Below are 21496 nucleotides of genomic sequence, written 5' to 3'. Positions count from 1 at the left end.
ATTCCCTCATCTCGTCTGCTTCCTGTTAAAGTGGCCCTGAATGAAGAGTGTTTGCTGAGCCCTGCGCTTGTACTCCAGCTCCTGAGCTTGTTACCACATGGAGTTTTCAGGAAGTCAATTAGCCCTTTTCTGTCATGGTTCATTAGCTTGGGTTGGAGGAACACGCTGACTCCTTACTGACACTGTTATAATAATGTTCAACCAGCAAATCACACCAGGAAGATTTCAAGAGATCACTGATGAAAATTATTATACAAAGAGCTCAAATAGCATCTACAGTCATCCAAACTGAACACTATGACAGTCATAATTTTTCTGTTTATGAACGTATTAGTATAAGTTAGTATAAGTCAGATTTTTTATTTTTCAGGAAGTAAGGTTATATAAGTAGGTAACGGTGCGTCATGGCTGTCGTCCACTTTACAGCTGAGAGCTCGTTTTGAGGTCACAATGTGGCGAGTATGTTGGAGCATAAACAGATCACATGACAGATTAACAAGAGGTGTTTTTGGTGGGGTTTTATTCTAGCTCGTGGTTTGCTTTATAATGAAGGGAACAGATTTCAGTTAGATAATATTTAATATAAAAAAATATACAAGTTGTATAATTTCAAACACCACACATATTTTCAGCACAAGTTCACTGCACGACACTCAGCGGCACGAATCAACATATTTACAGTCTGTTTCATCTCTATGACTACTCACACCATTCATAACAACTGTACTTTTTATATTTACCTCTTTAATAACTCACTCATTGAGTGTGGAAGTTTGCATTATTAGGGGGTGTGGCCTATTTCCACTCACTAGACTGGACCCCTGGTGTTGGTGCCTTCAGGAGCTCACAGATATTATGGATTTTTTATGGATTATTGTATTTGTAGATTTCATTTTAATGTTATTTTTATGTTATGTTGCACTAATTAGCAGGTTTCTGTGCAATGCACCTGCACCGTCTATGTTGATGTCATCTGATAACTGAGCCCTGCATTATTTTGTAGTTTTGACTCAAAATAAGATGGTCAGTGTGATGACATTCAGGCTTCAGAACTGAGAATTAAAAATCAGACACTGACACTTTATTTTCTACACAGGCAGAGAAAGAACAAAAGGAGATTTACAAATCAATTTACAAATTCACCTCCAGCTGTGAGCACATCCCTGTAGATTTGTCTCAGGCGTCACGTCTAAATGGATTTAAAAGAGATCTGAAAAAGTTTACAAAAACATTTTCTTAAGTGCCGAGTGTATTCTTCATATTGCATATAATATACTTGATTATATTGTTCCTGAAAGGCTTTCCTGTCTTTCTTAAGGACACCTAGTGTTGATAGTTGGTTCACAAAGGCCATTAAAACTTTGTTTGACTTGTTAAGAAAAAACAAGCACTGCTGCATAACACTGATGTTGCTGTGTGACATCATCAGACCAGATCCTAAACCTGTTGCATCAACTGCTTAAAACAGGACACCGCCCGAGGTGAAGCTTAAGCTAGAAGTCCTCATTAGAGGAGGCCGTCGAACGTCATTGTTGATTTCAGCACGCACCTATGACCATAGAGGATGGATTACCTGGATATTTAACCAATAGGATGTGAGTTGCAACTTGGAGTGAAGTAACTGGACTACATTTGCAGAGCAGAGTTGTAAACAGTTTCCAAGTGTTTAAACATGTTCAGCAGACACTGGAACGCTGTCAGTAAGAAACAGCTGAGCTTAAAAGTGTCATGACAGGATCAAACTTCAGTCACTGTTTGCTGTGCAAATGACCGTCTGTCAACACACATGCTTGTTAAATGTTTTATAAAAACAGGCGTAAGCTTAAAATATTTCACATGAAATCACTTCAAGGGAAAAGTCAGTTTGGAAAGTGAATAATTGAAGTACTCATTTGCAGAACATCAAGCCCCGTGATAATAAAACATATGTGGTAAATAAGTAGTTTAGTGGCTTATTTCAAGTCAAGACAAACCATAAAAACAAACTACAGAATACAACGCCTCCCCGTAGCAGAAATAAACAAAACGTTTTGGTGTCTGTAGACAAAGTTATACATTTTAATTGTTGAGGATAGTTTTAACCCTGGCTGTTTGCAGAGCAAATCACTCATTTGTGGCATCAGTGCTGTTGGAGGGTTTTTAATTATCTGACAAATAATGTGGCTCGTTGTGCTGTAACTGGACAAGAAGTAAGAGATTAGTTCTTGTTTTATATTTGCATGTGTCAGTGTCACAGCTGTCTGCATCTGTGCACTGCATTCATACAGTTTACAGGTGATGCACTAGTTGACTATGTTAGCATCCCAACGTGGGCACAGCCCGTGTGCTCACTCTGACCTCTGACCTTCTTCTGGATTGAATGAGGGGACTGATCTAAAGGAAGTTTTCTATCCCCAGTTTTCTTGGATAAAAATCATGGAACTTTGCCCTGAAGCTGCAAGTCTAATTAAAAGATGCTAAGAGGGCGGAGCCAAGATCAGCTCACGTGGAAGACGAGTACCTGCTCTGCAGGACACGACCCAAAACCTCTCCCATGTTCTCTCTCAGTGTCTGCATCCAAACAGATCTAATGTCCTGCTCTCCTGCACGTCTGTCTACTGCTGATTTTATTTTATTTTTTCCCATATAGTAAAGGAGAAAGACTGCTTGATTTGAAGAATTGAATCTTTATAAGGAACTTAAATCTCTTCCAGTCTTGAAATAAAAATGCAGCATCAAAGTTTTAAATTTTGAGACAAAACCTTTGACTCTTGATCCACTTTCCGTCCGTGCCTTTGCTGTGTGTCAGGTGTGACGCGCGTTCAGCCTGACCTGCTCTAATTCCCTAATGAGATTGCCCGTCCCCGGATATCCTATTAGACCCTGATTAACTGGGCTCAGCTCATTAGCTCCGACAAACCAATTCACCCCTCCTGTAAACCTCCGCCTCAGTCCATCTCTCCATTCCTGCGCCCGCATCCAAAAACATGCAGTGCAATGTCAGGAATCAAGGCACCAATGTCACCTCTCTGCAACCACAGGGCATTCAAAGCATACGTACCAATGCACCAATGAATAAAACTACTTTGTGGATGGGTTAAAAAAGAACAAACAGCTGTGGAAATTAAAATGAACATTTTTAACTGGCGTTGCCTTATATTTTGTTGAACCTTTAATAGGATAAATTAAACACAAGAAGAAACCACTGCTCTGTTCGTGGAACCAACTTTGTGCTCTGAAGAGTTCCCATCTTCCTGCTTTAGACAAATCTCTGTGTTTGTCTTTCTTTCCTTTAGTTTACTCTTGTGCTATGACATCTGTTCCCTTCCTCTTCTTGTCTTGTTCTTGGATTTCTTCACCTCTTCTCATCTTTTGACCTCATAACCTGATTTTCTCCCTTCAATTGCTTTACCTACCTCCTCTCGCCACGCTCCCTTTCCTTTTTCCTCTCTCTCTCCTTCCCTATTTCCATCATTGAGCCTTATCCCTTCATCACTTATCTCCTTCATCCCCTCCAATCCTCATCTGTTCGTCACCGTGGAGGAAGGCTCAGACTTTTTCACTAGTACAGCCACTAGCAGTCAGCCGGTGGGAGAGCATCAGAGGAGCCAGCGAGCAGGTTGTGCACCCTGTAGAGCTGTGGAAGCTGAAACGGCTCAAAGGGGGAACACAGGTGTCTGCGATCGGGATCTGCACAGGTGCAGAAAAAGAGAAAAGGTGAGTTTCAGCATTTCTGGTGCTTCTTTGTGACAGTTTAAAGTTAAGGAATGCTGCTGGGGAACAGTTGGAGCTGCTTTGAGTCAGCTGTGGGGACTCATCATCTTTCTTTGTCACCGTTTGAAGAAGAAAAGTGGAGTTCTGCTTTTTATTATTTGGAAGAACAGGAAGTGAACTTTTGCAGTGCTGTGCTACCAAAGCAAAAAGTGATCAGCAACTTTGGGGATTTTCTGTATTTTCTGACACATGATTTGATCAAATTCAGGATATTTGACCAATGCAACTTGAGTTAAGTCATCAATTTCTTTCAAACAACAGAATAACTTGTCACTGCATCCTTAAACCCTCTGAAGGTGATCTTTGGATTGTAGCAACTCTGCCAAAGAGGATTGGAGCTTGAGGTGGAGCAGCAGTAAGCTGCAGCCTGGTCGGTCACAAAGAGCTAAACCTCATCCAGCTCACTTTGTTTGTGGAAATCTTTGGTGGTAGCAGGTGGTCTGCTAATCAGATGGCTCAATCCATGAGTGTAATGAGTCAACTCATGACTCCTCCAGTCTGCACATTAAAGTGTGCGTGCAAGAATAACACACTGACAGGAGGTTGTGGTGTTAAGTTGTCCTTATAGTGGTGGAGAGTGGTGTAATAAGGTTTCAGATTTTCACTGGCTTTAAGCTCTGGAAAATGGCCGCATGTGTTTCATTCACATGTTGAACAATAAGTGCACCTCAAATGAATAAACAGGACAGTAGAGGAGGAGCAGTTTTTGGTCTTGACTCTAACAGAAGCTCCATTTCTTCTATTGTCCACGCCGCAGTCCCTCCCTCTCACTCTGATCTCAGGGTAAAGAGCAGTCAGCAATCAGATGACAGGAGATTTGACCGCTAAAGCTTCTCTTAAGCTCTCCTGCAGGGATTTAAAGTCCTGTAGAAACCCATCCCAAACTCCCCTCACCTCTGCCCCCACCATATCCTCGACCTTCCATAGTCTATGTGCAGCTGCTACCTGCACATAGACTGATGCAACCGATCACTTGTACTAATCAGTGGACGTTTATTCTTTTTTTTTTTTTTTTTTTTTTTTTTTTTAAAAAAGAACTCCTGGGTCACCTGTATGGAGAAAAAAAAAAAAACAAACAAAAAAAACAAACAGAGGAGACAGCAAACAACAAAGAGCAACATAATAATAGAGAAAACAAAGCACCATCACAATAAACTAGCTAGTCATAGATATCAATATTTACTAAATAATAAACGATATTGTGCAGCACGCAAGATAGACAGCGCACAGTGTGCTTTGAGGTAGCAGCCAAGAAAGCTTTAGTCCGCGTCTGTGAATACCCATGTGTGCATACCTGTGTGGATCAGCATGCTTGCATTCCAGAGGTTTCTCCATGTAATGATCTGCTAGGGAGTGTGGGGGGGCCACAGCCCCGTCCTCCAGGGTGTGAAGCGGGTGGACGTTTATTCTTAATCATGTCTCCGTCTTCTGTAAAAGCTCCTGCATGTTCCTGTGTGACTACTGTGCAAGCTCTACTTATGGTTTGTGACTAACAAGTCAGGCAAGGTTAAAACTGTAGCACAACTCTGGAAGTTTTAATATTCCTCACTGGAATCTCTGTGTTTTGCATTAGCAGTAATTTTTACCTCACTCATGGGGGTTCAGGCTTTTAGCTCGATAGTTTGATGATGTGCAGAAACGTGCACACAGTTAATCGGTGTTCAGTTAGTCAGTCATCAGCATCCTGTTACAGAGTATTAGCCGAACACTTATTGTAAACACTAAGTTTCAAAGTAAAAGAACAAACCAAGAAAAACGATGACACTGATTGGAAATAACAGCTTTTCTTTTATTGTTGTTTGTTTTTTCAGCTTCTGACCGTTAACTTTTAGCTGTTTGACCTTGATGTTGGTGATGTAACATGATGTAACCTGAGGGTTTAAAGTTTTACACTGGAAGGGTGTTGGTGAGGTCAAAATGGACACTGAAGTTAAGGCAACCATAAATTCCTTACAAGGAAGATTCAACACTGATCCAACTCTTTAAAACCATAAAGAATAAAAGGAGTCAGTAAAAACTAAAGACGTGTATTTTATCCTCTAAATCACGCAAAAATAAATGTACTAAGTGCCCTTTAGACCTTTAGAGTAATGTAATTGCTTCCTTCTTTCCTAAGTCCTACACATCTATCCTTCATTCCTCTTGTCCTCTTTTACCCATTGTTGATTCTGTGCCGTCTTCTTTAATACTTCTAAACGGTTCCCTTCCTCTCTTTGTTCAGGGACAGCTGACACCTGAGTGTCTAATTGTTTCTGTAGACTTGGTGGTGCAACAAGAATCGAAGCGTTCCAGTTCAGGAATCAGGGTCACTGAGTGGTACCTACTTTATTTCACAGCAGGGTCAAACGTGAGGATACGTTTGGCTGGGAGTCATTCCACTAACAGCATTAACATCTTTCACAATGAGCTGCAACAAACATCCAAACATTGCTGTCTGTGCAAATATGTCTAGTCCACACGTGGACTTCAGAATATTTTCCAAGTAAATAATTATATTTTTTTTGTGTTTTTCCCCATTTCCTATTCCTCTCAGTGTCGCTTGGTTTTTCATCAGTAACATCAACAAACAACTCTCGCCATGGCAGCTGAGAAGGCTGAAATGGATGCACTGAAAAAGGAGTGTGATGGCCTCCGTGCACAGATTGAGGTGAGCGTTTCTTGTGGGAGGAAGTTCCAGGTGTTTTTATCTTCAACACCATAAAAACAATCCTGATTTCACCCCCGTGACACCATATTTTTCATATTATCTAGCGTGTATATTAATGTTATTGTATTTATTTAACACTAACCTCAAGTAATCAGTCTTTCTCCATCCGTCACGTGACAGATATGCATGTAATCTTTTGATATTCAATTCAATTCAGTTTTATTTATATAGCGCCAAATCACAACAGCAGTCGCCTCGAGGCGCTTTATATTGTACAGTAGATACAGAGAAAAACCCAACAACCATTTGACCCCCTATGAGCAGCACTTTGGCAACAGTGGGAAGGAAAAACTTCCTTTTAACAGGAAGAAACTCAGCTCAGGGAGGGGCGGGGCCATCTGCTACGACTGATTGGGATGAGAGAAGGAAGACAGGATAAAGACATGCTGTGGAAGAGAGACAGAGGTTAATAACAGATATGATTCAATGCAGAGAGGTCTGTTAACACATAGACACATGTGTATATACATACATATCTGTCTGTCTGAGTCACTGTAAGTTCAAAACAACAGGAAAATGTTCAGGATGGCCTTAATAATCATATTTATTTAAACATGTTTCACTAGACAGGTAAAAACTAATAATTATAGAGGATGGACCCATGGTGCTTATATTACCCTTGTGAAGAGGTTTCTTTTGATTGCAGATCTTACTTACTCTTAGTTTTTCCTTTATAATTTGTGGAGGTTAATTCGCCTTAGTGGAGGACTTAGTGGACCTCCTTCCTTTTTCCTAATGCTAGAATTGCTGTGATGCCATCACAGAGGAAAGGAGTGAGGAAAAACACCGACTACACAGTTTTTCTTTTTCCAAACCTGTAATTCTCTGTGTGACCAATAGGCGGCCCGCAAAGCTGTGAATGACGGCAGCATGTCTGCAGCAGCATCAGGGGTGGCCTCAGTGGGTCGGGTCCAGCTGAAGCTCAGGAAGACACTCAAGGGTCACCTGGCTAAAATCTATGCCATGCACTGGTCAGCTGACTCCAGGTGAGGATGAAAGGGTGGCACGTTTGTGTAAGAAAAGAGCAGCTCTGTAATCAAATTCAACAATAGGTTGTATATGAATACTCGTTTCATCCCTTTACTTTTTAAAAACCTCTATTTAATGCTTAAAAAACGTAATATGTAAATATAACATCGCCTGTTTGACAGTTTGAAGAAAACACTTGTAATATTAAAGAAATACTGAAATTACCTGATTTATTTGTATGTGCTGTAATGAAAATGAATGTGTGTCTTGAAGATTATAAACTGCTGATTTTTATCCATATTAATGTGTGTGTGTTTTTAATATGTTTGTGACTTTGACATCAGAATTTGCAGGATGCAAACATTAGTTGTGATAACAGCCAAACTATTTCGCATGTGAACAAACTTTAGATGCAGAAACGAGATAAACTCCAGCATACATTCAATCCATGTGAATTTAAAAGGCACAATAGTTACTGCTACACGACATCTCTTTTCTAACAGCCACAGAAATATTCATCATTAGTGAGACATTATCTCACTGAGATGTTTTTTAAATCTTTAATTTAATGAAGATTGAAGTGCTCTTCAAACACAGTGACACTTCCTTTCTCTCACAGGCAGATGGTCAGTGCATCACAGGATGGAAAGCTGCTCATCTGGGACTGTTTCACAGGGAACAAGGTAGGACTGCATGGGATATGTCATAATTAATCTGAATGTGCAGGCATGTAATTTGTGGAGTGCAATATATAATAGACCAAGTAAAACGAACCACACACAACCTGCAAAATAAGACAAAAACTGCATATTTACTCAATGAAACAATCAGTCATCAACTGCTAATTTCATTTAGTAAGTTAGTACTTTTTAGTTCATGTTCTTTTAGATATATCAACAATGACTAACACAAATGGATAATAACAGAAACTGAGAACAAGTGTTAAAAACAAAAGAAGAGAAGAACAAGGAGAAAATGTTCAATCTGAGCTTGGAGCTCAGTATTTATTTAGTACATCCCAACATAATTAGATTACCCAGTGAGCAGATTTCAGCAGTGAGCTAATTAGCCAATGGATGAGCAAGCTTCACAGTTTAAATTCATTTCTGAGCACCCTTCAAAGCACCCCTGTTTGAGGGTCAGTGCTTTACAGGAGTCCAGAAACAACTGGTCTGTTGTGATGAATCTTCACAAACATTTGTGAAAATCTCTTCATTTACATTTAGCATTTTGTGTGTTTTGACTCTACTTTGACTGTTCATCTGCTTTCCTGCGGTGACTCAGTGAACCTATTTCTAAAGCAGTAAACAAAGATTAATAGTGTCACGATAAGCTTGTTGTTGCTGTTGCAGTGGTTCCTCGCAGGCCTTTAGACCTGAGTGGAAGCACAGACAGCCAACAGGAACATCGTCTCTCCAGCCTTCAAACGCTGTCCATGCTTGTTAAACCGCAGAGCTGCAACCTCCTGGTTGTTTAAACTGAATTCCCTCTTCCCAGTTGGTTGCTGTTCCACTGAAGTCTGCTTGGGTGATGAGTGTCGCCTTCGCCCCTTCTGGTAACCTGGTGGCCAGCGGTGGTCTGGACAACATCTGCACAGTTTACAACATCAAGGCGGCCAGCCCCAAAACCCTCAGAGAGTTGGACGCACACACAGGTGAGGAGGGAGCTTCCTTTAAATGCCTTCAACTTACTTCACAGCATCAAAACCAATGAATGCATGCACAGCCAACCTGAGACGCTCGCAAAACTCTCTCTCGCCCAGGTTACCTGTCTTGCTGCCGTTTCCTTAGCGATACTGAGATCTTGACAGCCTCCGGTGACACCACCTGGTGAGTTTAAAGTTTGTGTTTCTTAGTGTTTGATGTCAGTCATTTCTATCAACCCACCTAAAGTAGTGAACAAGGGGAAAAGAGCAGCTTTTAAATCAGTATCAAGGCTGTGCATTCTCCCATTATCCTGAAGGTATTAAAAAAAACCATGACACTTGTTCACCAATCATGTGCTCTATGGTGTCTTCATATTACCACATACTATAGGCAATATTTCTAAAATGTAAAGGGGAAGTGCCTTAAACCTGCACTCTTTCTAATGACCAGTGGGGGGCGGAGCCAGTCGCTGCAAATTGCTGGCCCTCACGTAGCCTGGTTTTGTCCTGTTTTTCCTTCCCACTGTTGCCAAGTGTTTGTACATAGGGTGTCGTCTAATTGTTGGGGCTTTCTCTGCATTATTGTAGGGTCTTTGCCTTACGCTACAAAGCACCTCGAGGTGACTGTTGTGATTTGGTGCTATATAAATTAAATTAAGTTAAATTAAAAATAAGTCATATTTTATAAAAGTCTATAAGAAAACGACTGTAGTTGTCACTTCATTATGATCCCATGAAACTCTCGCAGTGTGTTTATTGACTAGAACATGTTGTATGGTTCAGAGAAAAATGGACATGTGCACACGGTGTCCTACAGGGCTCGGCCACCGTAGCTACCTGTGTGCATGCCGTGTATTTTATCAGGCAGATGTCTCTAAACAGTTAAGATGGAGATAACATTAATCTCAGATCATTGCTTGAAAATATGAATTAACAAATAAATTAATGTTATTTGTTCATTCATATTAACAAAGATACAAACGAACTTAGAGCTGTCATCAAGAAATTAGATTTGAGGTAAGCTAAAAAGACCTGAGACAGTTAATCAGAACGCCGTCTGGTCTAAAAACCTCTGATTTGTGTCTCTGTCTTCTTCCTCTCATCTTCAGCTGTCTGTGGGACCTGGAGACCGGCAAGCAGAAGGTCAACTTCACCAACCACATTGGGGACTGCATGTCGCTGGCTCTCTCCCCCGACATGAACACCTTCATCTCTGGAGCCTGTGACTCTCTGGCCAAGCTGTGGGATCTGAGGGAAGGCGCCTGCAAGCAGACTTTCTCCGGACACACCAGCGACATTAACGCCATTTCTGTGAGGATATCCCAGAAACTCACGACACACACACACAAATCACACTATTTCTAGTCTATAGGGGGACAGTTGTGGTCTGAAGGCTGCCTTAGCAAAACTATTTCCTCTTGGTTTAAAACTCAAATGCTTCTTCTCGTCCCACTTGTAGTTCTTCCAAAGTGGTAATGCCATCATCACAGGCTCCGATGACTGCCAATGCAAGATGTACGACCTGCGCGCCGACCAGGAGGTGATTTGCTACCAGGACACCAGCCTGAACGCCGGGGTCACATCTCTGGCTCTCTCCAGCTCAGGCCGCCTTATCTTTGCAGGTTACGATGACTTCAACTGCCACATCTGGGACTCACTGAAGGGAGAGAAAGTCGGTGAGCAGAGTTTATTCAAAATTACTTAAATTTAAATATGTATATCTTGTGGATGGATGGATATCTTAATTTATAGACTTTTAAAAGGGAGCATAGGGAGTGACGTTTTCATTAACGTTGGTGCTCTTCCACATGTCACCTGTAGATGGTGCTGATGCACTATTTTTATGATCTCTTTGCTTCCAACGGAACAGTTCATTAATTTTTTTTCAAAAATGAATATTTTATTTCTTAAAAAAGAAAATACATTTATTTCCTTTGCTGTTTCCAATTCGTCTCCTAAATTTTTTCATTTACTCTCTTTCCTTGCCGTCATTTTTTTCCTTCCCTTGCTTCCTCTCTTCCCGATGCTGTTTTCCCCTCTTTTTTCTTTTCCTTTCCTTTAATTAATCATTTCCACCATTTTCCCTTTGCTCTTTCTCCTTGTTCCCTTTCTTCTCTGCCATTCTTTTTCTATTTTTCTATTTTTGGTGTTGTTCTGACATGTTGTTCCATTTTGCTGTTTGCTTACACTCCACTCTACTTTCTACAGTCACTTCATGTTATTCCCTTTTTTCCCCAATGTTCTTTCTTCTCGTCTTTAATTCTCCTTCCTTTATGTGCTTCACTCGCTCATCTTTTTCCTTTACTTCCCCTCTTTTCTTGTCTGCTTCCCACTCTTTTCTTTTCCATGTCCTCTCCTTGAATTTCTTCTTTTTCTTTCGTCACTTTCATATGATTTTTTCCCCTCCCTGATTTTTTTGGCCATTTGCTCTTCTTTGCTTTCCTCATATACTTTGTTCTTGTGATGTCTTATTTTTGTTCCACACTTTCTCCTCTGTTTGTACTTTCCACTCTTTTTGTTTTTCATTGACTCATCTTGTGCCTTCTGAGCATCTTTTTTCCTTTTCTTTACTCTCCTTTTAATTTCTCTGTCATAATTACTTTTATTCACTCATCTCCATTGCTTACAACCATGACCTCTTACTTTTCCTTCACTCCTTCTGCACTCTTTCATGTCTTTTATCTTGTTGTACAACACCAGGCGTGCTCTCCGGTCATGACAACAGGGTGAGCTGCACCGGCGTCCCTGATGACGGTATGGGCGTCTGCACAGGATCCTGGGACAGCTTCCTCAAACTGTGGAACTGAGGCGTCCCTGCAGAGAATAACGCCAGGAGACGAAGAAGAAACGGAGCAGGATGAGAGGAGAGGAAAATAGTGGCAGAGAAGTGAGGCTGGAGATTTGGTGCAGATATTTGACCTTCCTCTCTTTCTTTTTCCCGCTCTGCTTCTTCCTCATACATGTATGCAAATTTTAAAAGGTTGCGAATGAGTCATATTGTGCAAATGGCATCAGTTAAACAATGCACGATGCATTCCACTGCATGTACAAGAAAGCTTTACTGTGGATTTATTTGCTGAAAAAAGTAAATCTTAAAAAAAATAGATTATTAATCAAAACGGAGCGGAAAATAAGCTCTTATTGAAAATGATAAAAATCTCTAGATTTTCTGAAAATAACTGAATAAAGAACAGTAAATAATGAAAATATGAAGATAGAGCTACAGATTTATTTTTATTGTCTTCGAGGTCTTTGACCTTTTAAAAGAGCACTGCAATCATCTAGAAGAAAAAGACTGACATGTATATTTATTTATATTTTATAGATTAACACATTAGAAATGTCTATGTACAGAGTCTCTTTGTTGTATCTGATCTGTTTGCTTTTTTGGCTGCACATATTCTGAGTGTGTATTTGTATGGTTGAGCTGCTTTCTCGGGTCCCATATTACCACCAGCTGACTTTGATCCAAGATGGCTGCTTTCCCCACTTCACAGGTAAAAAAAACACTGATGGGCTCGTGGATGATGGTTTGAAGGTGGAACCTGGCTGTGAGAGTGGCTGTAAAACACTCCTGTAAGCTTTCTTTACTCCTCTGGCTTCAGCTGCATTTTGTTGTACTTTTAAACTTGAGCAGTTCCTCTGTACAAAAAAATACAAGATTTCTGTTGGAAATCTTTCTAATAAACATAGAATTCTGCATTAAGACTATGTCAGAGTCTTTTTGTTTCAATGACAAGGTCTGACCTTTAGTTATGAGGGTTAGTTTTAATTTCTTACATTAACATGCACATACAGTCCTCCAGAATCTAGACTGGTCCCTGCAGCTGTTGCTCTCATCATCAGAGGGCAAAAATGCCTGGAGCGGAATCTCATTAGAGGTCAGCACACCTCAGTAATGTGAGTCATACCTGCAAACAGCAGCAGGGTAGACACAGAGATGCTGGTGCAGAAATGAAGCTCTACAGTGAACGAGGAGGTTTGAATTGTCTCCAGACAAAGTGCTGATGTTCTGCATCACATGTACTGGAATCAGAAAATAAGTTAAAGTATGTAACACTGATTTAAACAGAACTTTTCACTGATAAAAACTGCAAAGTGCTTCACAAAAACACAAGAAAAACACAAGTAGATTCATAACATAAAACATCAAATTAATTACAAGCTTGTAAAAGAGTCAGTGGAGTCTCTACAGCACAAAGACAATTTCTCAACTTTGACAGTGAAGCCAACGGCGACTTTTGACCTGATGACCTGTAAGCTCAGTGAGGTTCCTCACGGTGACAGACATACCGAGGGAGTTTGACCATGTAGGACTGATAGGTTTGTAGCATAAACCTATTCGCTGGAACGTTAAGGACAATTTAATTACACAGCAAAGCAAGACACGAGTAGGCAAAGTTCTTTATGTTTCTCATGCACGGGAGAGAAGTGAACAAACGCCGTCCCTTCGCTTGACCCCAGTTGCTCTCATCTGCTCCCCCGTAACACTGCTCTTTTATTGAGGTTACATGAATATGCATAGGTGCATTAGCATACGATGTATACATACACACAAAGAGTACCTTGCCTGTGCGTTGTGTAAGTGTGTGTGTGTGTGTGTGTGTGTGTGTGTGTGGGGGGGGGGGGGGGGGGGGGGGGTCAGTGTGTGACCCCATAAAGACTTCCCTAAACCTGCTGGTCTGGAAGTCCAGCAGTTCATCTAAACAAAAGGCACTTAGACTAAAACTGACATATACGTTTATCCTACCATAAAACAATAAGAGAAGGTACGACCTCTCCCATGCTCCCAGGATGTGGGTGTGAATGCCAGAACACTCTGGAATGCACACAAAGCCTTTGCAGACTATTAAGGATCACACATCCTATCACTACACAATCGATTATACACCTCTAAGCATATATGGTTAAATATTTCTAAGCATAAATGACAATCAACAATATAAACCTAACAAGGACCCTAAAAGGAAAAACTAAAACTTTAAAGTAAATTCTAAAATGTACAGTCAACCAATGAAGACAACGACCTGATGGATGGATGACCATGATGAAGGCCACAGGCCGAAACAGCCTTGGTCAAATAATAAAGCTGTTCTTTATACTATAAGTGTTGCTGGAGCTTCAGACCCTTGTTCTTCTCTATGCACTTTGGGCGTCATTGAAGTTGTTCCAGAAAACCTCCATTCTCTTTCAGAAAATCAATGAAGAGAAGCTAAATTAAAAAATATATATATCATTCAAAAAGTTTAAAAAGCTCACAAAAAGACCACTGCTCACATTACTAAGAAGGTCCTGAGTTCAACTCGCCATCAGGCCAGGGTCTTTCAGTGTGAAGTTTGTGTGGGAACTCTCTGAGTACTCTGACTTCCTCCCATAGACCAAAGACTATTAGTGGGATTAGGCTAACTGGTCATTCTAAATTGCCCATAGGTGGGAATGTGAGTGTGAATGGTTGTCTGTCTCTATGTGTTAGCCCTGCCACAGACTGGCGACCTGTCCGGGGTGTATCCCGCCTCTCCCTGAATTGGACAAGCAGAAGAGAATGGATGGATTTAAGTTATTTAACAAACATAAACGTCATGTAAGGTACGAGTTTTCTGAATAGTCAAAAGTTTGGTACATAAAGGTACAATTTAGCAAAATGTATAATTTAGACAGAATATAATGTTACAGTAATGACTTGCTTGTGATTTTATGGTATTTTTGGCATGATTTTCACAATAAAAACATCCAATTTTTACATATTATGATTGTAAATTTGGAAAATATATTTTCAAGGTATTATAATTACTGTGAACTGAATCAATTAAATATTACTGACCAAAGTAAAATATTGATAACTTTAAAGGAGGTCTGATTATTCCAAGTTCCATCCATTTAAATCCTGTGTAAACGGTTTATTTTACATGATCATCATGCCCAAAGTGATTCACAATAACAATATTACTGAAAATATAAATAACAATAAAATTGTTATATTGTCAACACTCATGTTTGACTTTGTGTCTTTTCTCTCTTTTTATTGGAAAAAATAAAACTGAAAGTAGAGACAACCAGAGAACAGAAACAACGAACAAAAAATGCCACGAGAAGCTTAATGCAAAATCTTAACATTTCTGAGCGGTTTCCATGAGAATACCCCGTGAATGTACGTGTACTTTATACTTTTGCATCCATGGTGGGAAGGACAACTTCTGTACAGCAGGTGGAGGTAACGTCCCGTGAAGCTCTGCGACTGCCTTCATAATCCCACGCAGAAGAAGAAGGACGTTTGCCGGTGTTTGGAGCTGATATTTCTGGCATCACCTGACCTGCACACCGGCCGGACTCCAGATCGACCTCCAGCTCCTCTCCTCACCGGCTACCAGCTAATATTCGCCGGCCATGGCGCTTCGCAAGTTCTTCGTGGGTGGAAACTGGAAGATGAACGGGAACAAAGAGAGTCTTGGAGAGCTCATCAGCACCCTGAACACCGCCAGCCTGCACGACGAGACCGGTAACAGCCCCAGATTATTGCCGGGACCGCTGACTGACTGTGTGTGGCGGTTAGAGGGGATCAATAAAAGCGATTGTGATTGGTGACGTGGGAGGGGCTGACAGAGGAGGGGGGGGGGGGGGGGGGGGGATGCTGCTGATGCTTCACAGGTGACACAGTGACATTGAAAGTCACGTGATCAGGAGGCGTCACATGAAGGCCTCATTCTCTCACTTCACTTTGAGGAATTAATTTTCTGCCTCTTCGTACTTTTCCCCATCAAATGAAACCTAAATCATGGTTTTTATTGCTGTGCTTGACAGCTGAGGTTAGTCCACTGAGTCTGTGAACAGTCCCTGTGTCTTCACACAGTTCACAGCTTGGGTTCCCTCCACCAGTCAGACATTTTTGAGGCTCATTTGTGTTTTCAGTTTGGTCGTTTTAGAGCGCCTGACTTAAAGTAGACAAAGAACCAAATACTGAACACCAAATCTTTGAATCAAGGATTTTTTTGTACTAATATGCTGTACTCTGACATAAAACTGTGTGATCCAGCAGTTTATTTACTTTTTACACACTGATGTTTTTTGTTGTTGTTGTTTTTTTGTTGCAAAAACAAAGTCTTTAGCCTGTCTTCACACACTCATTCATGCTCATGTAGGCTCAATTACTGAAGAACAAGCCTGCTGCATCACTGAACAACAACATATGCTTATGATAAGGGCTTGTACATAGGAGTGTGCAACTACTCAAATTTTAGTCAAGGAGTTTTTAAAACCAGACAATTGAGATAAAGCACTTTTTAAAAATGAATTCTTTTCTTTTGCTTTCACGCAGTCCAGAACAGAACAGATACATATGCATGAAACGATGATTAAAACACACAGTTTCTCTGTGTTAAATAATTATTGACCAAAGTAACTGATTCTCTTTGCTATATTTAAGCAGCTCTGCATTAATTTATTTTCTCTTACAGTGTCTTCATGACTGTTTCTTAATGTCTTTAAAATGAGGCAGGCTGCTGGAGGCGGTTGGTGATGAAAGCAATCGTAATCTTCAGTTAGATGAAATCATTTCAGTCTCCAGCCAGAATCACAGTTTAGCTCTATGTCCATTTAACTGCCTCTCAGGGTCTCCGGATTGTTTCAAATGCAGTAGGTGTTTGTAAATGCAGAATTCAGGTTTTCCTTTCATTTATTCAGGTATAACAGTTGAAAACGATCAGAGCAAAGAAGCATTTACATCAACAATAATGCTCTTAGAGCTTTTACACTGGTTTAACTAATGAATAAAAGTAAAACTCAGACAATCATCACAGCAAACACCAGTCATTCTGTCTGATTTCAGAGGTGGTTTGTGCCGCTCCCTCCATCTACCTGGACTTTGCCCGATCCAATCTGGATCCCAGGATCTCCGTCGCAGCACAGAACTGCTACAAGGTGGCCAAGGGAGCGTTTACTGGAGAGATCAGGTATCTCTCCTAACTCAAATACTTTATATATAATGCTGTGCTCACAGGCATACCCACTCTGTGATCGGCCTTGGGGCGGATATTATTTCTGTTATGTTGTACAGGTGCAAACACAGCATCTCCCATTTGCTGTCTCTCTTACACATACACAAACATGCACACACAAAATTTGTGTAAAGATAATATCAATAGAACCATTACAGTTTTTGATCAGCACCACGGACAGCGACCACAGCCAGAGGTTATTATTTAAGCTTGTGCTATAGACTCATAACATCAAGAAAGACAGCTGTAATGTCCATAAACATGGGGCAAAAGAGAGAATCCCATCAGCCACAGGTCCTCACAAACTGACGGGATGGATCACTGCATAACAAACACACTCATTAATAGAGTTTCTTATTCAACAATCAGTTCCAGTGGAGCAGCTTTTAAAGTCTCTCTCTCACATACAAAGTCCTGTTCTTGCTTCAGATTTTTCTCCTTCCTCCACCTTTTTGTTTTGCTTGCTGAGCATAATTTAAACTAGTTGCTCTATGAGACACTCACTGGAAAACAAATTAAATTGTTGACGTCAGCAAGTTTGTGCACATTTTGCACATATGAAAGGAAATAATTTGTTCTTTATTTTTGACTGCTAGTGTTAACTCTTTCACTGAACTAACACAGCTAATCCTTCAACATGTTTGGACTCTCTGCTCACATTGCCTTCATATTAAATAATTTTTTGCTCTTTAAAGAACTTATTTTAACATTGTACTCAACAAAAAACAAACCATCCCTAACAAAAAAAGGAACTTCAAGAGCCAAATTGCATTAAATTTTTTCACGTCAATATACGTAGAGTTGACATGGGCTGTCCTACATGTTTCCTCTCCCTCCAGCCCAGCCATGATCAGGGACTGCGGGGCAGACTGGGTGATCCTGGGACACTCGGAGCGCCGTCATGTGTTTGGGGAAAGTGACGAGCTGATTGGCCAGAAGGTGAGAATCACAGAACTTTCCAATTATCTGGATTTCAAGGGCACATTTCTTTGTAAGAGTTTGCACAACAGAATTTTGTATCAGCATAAAACAGGTTCATATGTTCATCTGATGCCACCACAGTGATGGCAGCTTGTTCGCGCAGGTAGACTCTGACTTTGTTGCCGTTTCAGGTGGCTCATGCTCTGGAGAACGATCTGGGTGTGATCGCCTGCATTGGTGAGAAGCTGGAGGAGCGAGAGGCAGGAACCACCGAAGAAGTCGTCTATGCTCAGACGCAGGTCATTGCAGGTAAATACAAGAGAAATATTAACATTTTTTCTATGTTTTTTTTTTTTTTTATTGTAGGCTTTCATGATCTGTTTTTTTTTTTAAGTTTTATTTTAGCTTTTCTGCTTTATATTATTTTTGCATCTTTTTTTATGGCTAAAACTTTGTTTTTACCTTTACAGGAAAAAAAATAAGTCATTCATTTCTCAAGTTTCTTATTCTAATGTTTTATTACTTTATTATTATTATTATTATTCATGATTATTGTTGCGCTATTATGTTTGTACTTTTTCTACATATATATGTAAAATTAAAATAATTAGTTATTTACTCAAATATTTCATTTAAACAAAGTTGTAATAACTAATAACGAGATTCATTACATAATATTTTGAAGGAAAACGAGCAGTTTGAAATAAATCGGATGTATTTACACCTTTTTTGTACTATTATGTTCTTTAGATCAAAAGTTTGGTTATTTAATGGTTCAAATGTTTCTCTGATTATGAATAATGACAAAAAAACTGTTACAGAAACATAAAAGTGAACTGCTGGATTCTACTCTGTTTTTATTCTGTGCATAAAGATAGAAAAACGAGTTCCTTTTGCTTCTGGATTTGTTCTGTCTGCACTGAGGCTTTACAAGACCTGATTGATGATCTTTTCCCTGGTTCCATCTTGGCCTCCTGTATTCTGCTTCTGTACTGAAAGTAGGCCACGTACTGATTTAAAATGTAAATAGGTCAGTGGTCTCTGCCTTCAACAGACACAGCTGCCTCTGTTAAAGCAGGCTTTGCAGCTTTAAAGCCAACAAAGGTGGAGAACTGATGGCAGCTTGCAGCCGTGGTCTGCTTTTAGGATGTTGCCTGATCAGAAAGGACCTTTTGAGTTTGCATACTAAGGTTTGCTTATTCTTTCTGAAAGGTAGGAAAACCTTTTAAAGAAGAAACACACCAGACAGATTTGTTTTTGAAGAAATGATAACCATGTTAATTATTAAGGTAGAGGTCAGGCATAATCCTGTTTTATGGCATTGTGATGTATGTGAAATGTGGCCTCTCGGCTGATAAACTGTTGTCTTTTCCACCATTATCCTTCCATATTCTTTATACAGACTTTGCAGGTCTTTAACATGATATTGCTGCAGCCCAAATGACTGGCTGCAGGTGGCAGCTGATAAAGCACCTTGAGAATGGATTGTAGATGCGGGTCTGCGATCACACCGTTACTTATCGGTGTTTATGCCTGAATGATGTTTGGTTGCAGAGAATGTAAAAGACTGGGGGAATGTCGTGCTGGCATATGAACCTGTTTGGGCCATCGGCACAGGAAAGACAGCCACACCTGAGCAGGTAATACCGCAGGCACATAACTACAAGGCCCATAAGTGAGCACATAAATAATCATAACTTCTCACATTACATCCAGTCCAGTGGGATGTTTAGCCCTGTTTCCAATTTTTATCTTTGTCATGTTTTAATATCTAGTTTTACATAACTGCACACACGGGCAAATCGGCTGCACACGTGACATAATTGTTATATGATTTAAGTCTGTGCTCCGTGGAAATGAATCCTGGGAGTTGATTTTGAAGATGTGACTGTTTAATGATTCTGTTCATGAACACAAACTCATTTTTTCTAGTCTTTTTAGTTTTGCAGTCACATGTGAAAAAGAGAGTTTACACAGGGTATGAAGTATTTTCTGTATGACTTCATCAGTCTCTCATGTTATTGTGCATCGCTTCAATTCATTGAGGTTTGGAGCATTCATTTATGCATAGGTCTCATTTTAATCAATGCATGCAGGCTCAGGAGGTCCACGAGAAGCTGAGGGCGTGGCTCAGAGCAAATGTCTCCGATGATGTGGCCGACTCTGTACGCATCATCTACGGAGGTCAGTGAGCATAACTAAAGCAAACTTTACAGTAGGATTGTGTTAGGTTCAATGATGGTGCAACAATTTCATATACATGAAATAATGGTGTTATTAACATGTACAACCTCTGCAGACGTCACAGGTCGGTTTAATTTTGCTACTCTCTCCAGGTTCGGTCACAGGAGCAAACTGCAGAGAGCTGGCGTCTCAGGGCGATGTGGATGGCTTCCTGGTGGGCGGGGCCTCTCTGAAGCCAGAGTTTGTCGACATCATCAACGCACGTGCATAACAAATGCACAACTACTACAGCAGGATCGATGGAAAACACCCTGCCCTTTAGATCTGCACCGTGTATCACCTTGTTTCTGCAAACTGGGCTGACTGATCCAGTTAAACCAGAGGAGGTTTGCATTCATAAAACAAACCACATGTTGAATATTTAAACTACTAAATACCTTTAAGAAAAGATGTTTTTCACTCCATTCTTTATTTTCCTGACTTCAATAAATAAGGAAACTTTAGATAATTAAGATTAAAAACTGGAAATCCACTGAGGCATGTGATTCATGTGATCCATGTAAAGTTTCCTTTTAAATTCTTTATTTGCTGCTAAACTGAGGTGAACTTAGAGAATCAGGGGATCGGTCAGCCCAGGCTGCTTCATGTGTTTGACTTTATGTGTCTCACCTAACTGCACTAACTGATACTTTAGGTCTTTAACAAATAAAGTTTCAGACAGAATTTACTTGAAATGATAAAACAAAGATGTCTGCAGGTACTGAGCTGTGAGGAGTTGTGGTTTAACACTGACTGAAGAAATCAGGGAAATAAATGATGCAAGAAGTAAAAAGACAAAATAAATAAATGTGGAAAAAGTGTATTTTATTTTGTGGTTTACTGTCCTTTTCAAATGCTTTTAAAGAAACCTAAATGTGACTTATGAGCAGTTAAAACAAGTTAAAGCATTTTTCCTTTGCATTTATATTTTTTTAGAATAATATTTGATTAGTATAGAATCCTTGAAACTAGTACTTCATAAAAGGTTTTTTTAAAGGGTCATATTGCGTTTTTGTTCTTCTTTTTTAACTCATCATGTCAGACACAAACGTTTTCACTGTTGGCTCTATCACGAGTTCACAACAGAGCTGGCTCCGTTATCATCACAGGAAATCGCTCTGCTTTCTGGATCTGTGCTGACCGATGTCATATCTGATCAAATACATGTGTTGGTTGACAAGTTGATTGAGTCTGTTTAGTCACATGTATTGCTGCCCAGGCTGTTTTTAATCATTTAAAACTGGTTTTCTTCATAAATCCTCTTGATTTAATACATGTTTTAGAAAA

At 40.1% G+C, this 21496-nt stretch overlaps 2 protein-coding genes across 2 annotated transcripts; both read left to right on the top strand.

The window, feature by feature from the left end:
* The first annotated feature begins 3561 nt into the window (after nt 1-3561).
* gnb3b (guanine nucleotide binding protein (G protein), beta polypeptide 3b) lies at nt 3562-12724 on the top strand. The gene is made up of 9 exons (XM_080862984.1): nt 3562-3696; nt 6287-6400; nt 7301-7446; nt 8049-8112; nt 8927-9083; nt 9192-9258; nt 10184-10385; nt 10534-10750; nt 11775-12724. Exons 2-9 carry the CDS (start codon nt 6332-6334, stop codon nt 11879-11881), a joined length of 1029 nt encoding a protein of 342 aa, XP_080719110.1. The 5' UTR covers nt 3562-3696; nt 6287-6331; the 3' UTR covers nt 11882-12724.
* Nucleotides 12725-15280: 2556 nt separating this feature from the next.
* tpi1a (triosephosphate isomerase 1a) lies at nt 15281-21032 on the top strand. Its single transcript, XM_080863764.1, has 7 exons — nt 15281-15570; nt 16897-17020; nt 17905-18004; nt 18178-18295; nt 19541-19626; nt 20083-20170; nt 20323-21032. Exons 1-7 carry the CDS (start codon nt 15459-15461, stop codon nt 20439-20441), a joined length of 747 nt encoding a protein of 248 aa, XP_080719890.1. The 5' UTR covers nt 15281-15458; the 3' UTR covers nt 20442-21032.
* Nucleotides 21033-21496: the final 464 nt, after the last annotated feature.

The sequence above is a fragment of the Rhamphochromis sp. 'chilingali' genome, assembly GCF_963969265.1.
Source record: "Rhamphochromis sp. 'chilingali' genome assembly, chromosome: 17".
Lineage (NCBI taxonomy): Eukaryota > Metazoa > Chordata > Actinopteri > Cichliformes > Cichlidae > Rhamphochromis > Rhamphochromis sp. 'chilingali'.
This window is presented reverse-complemented; position numbering and strand designations above follow the sequence as displayed.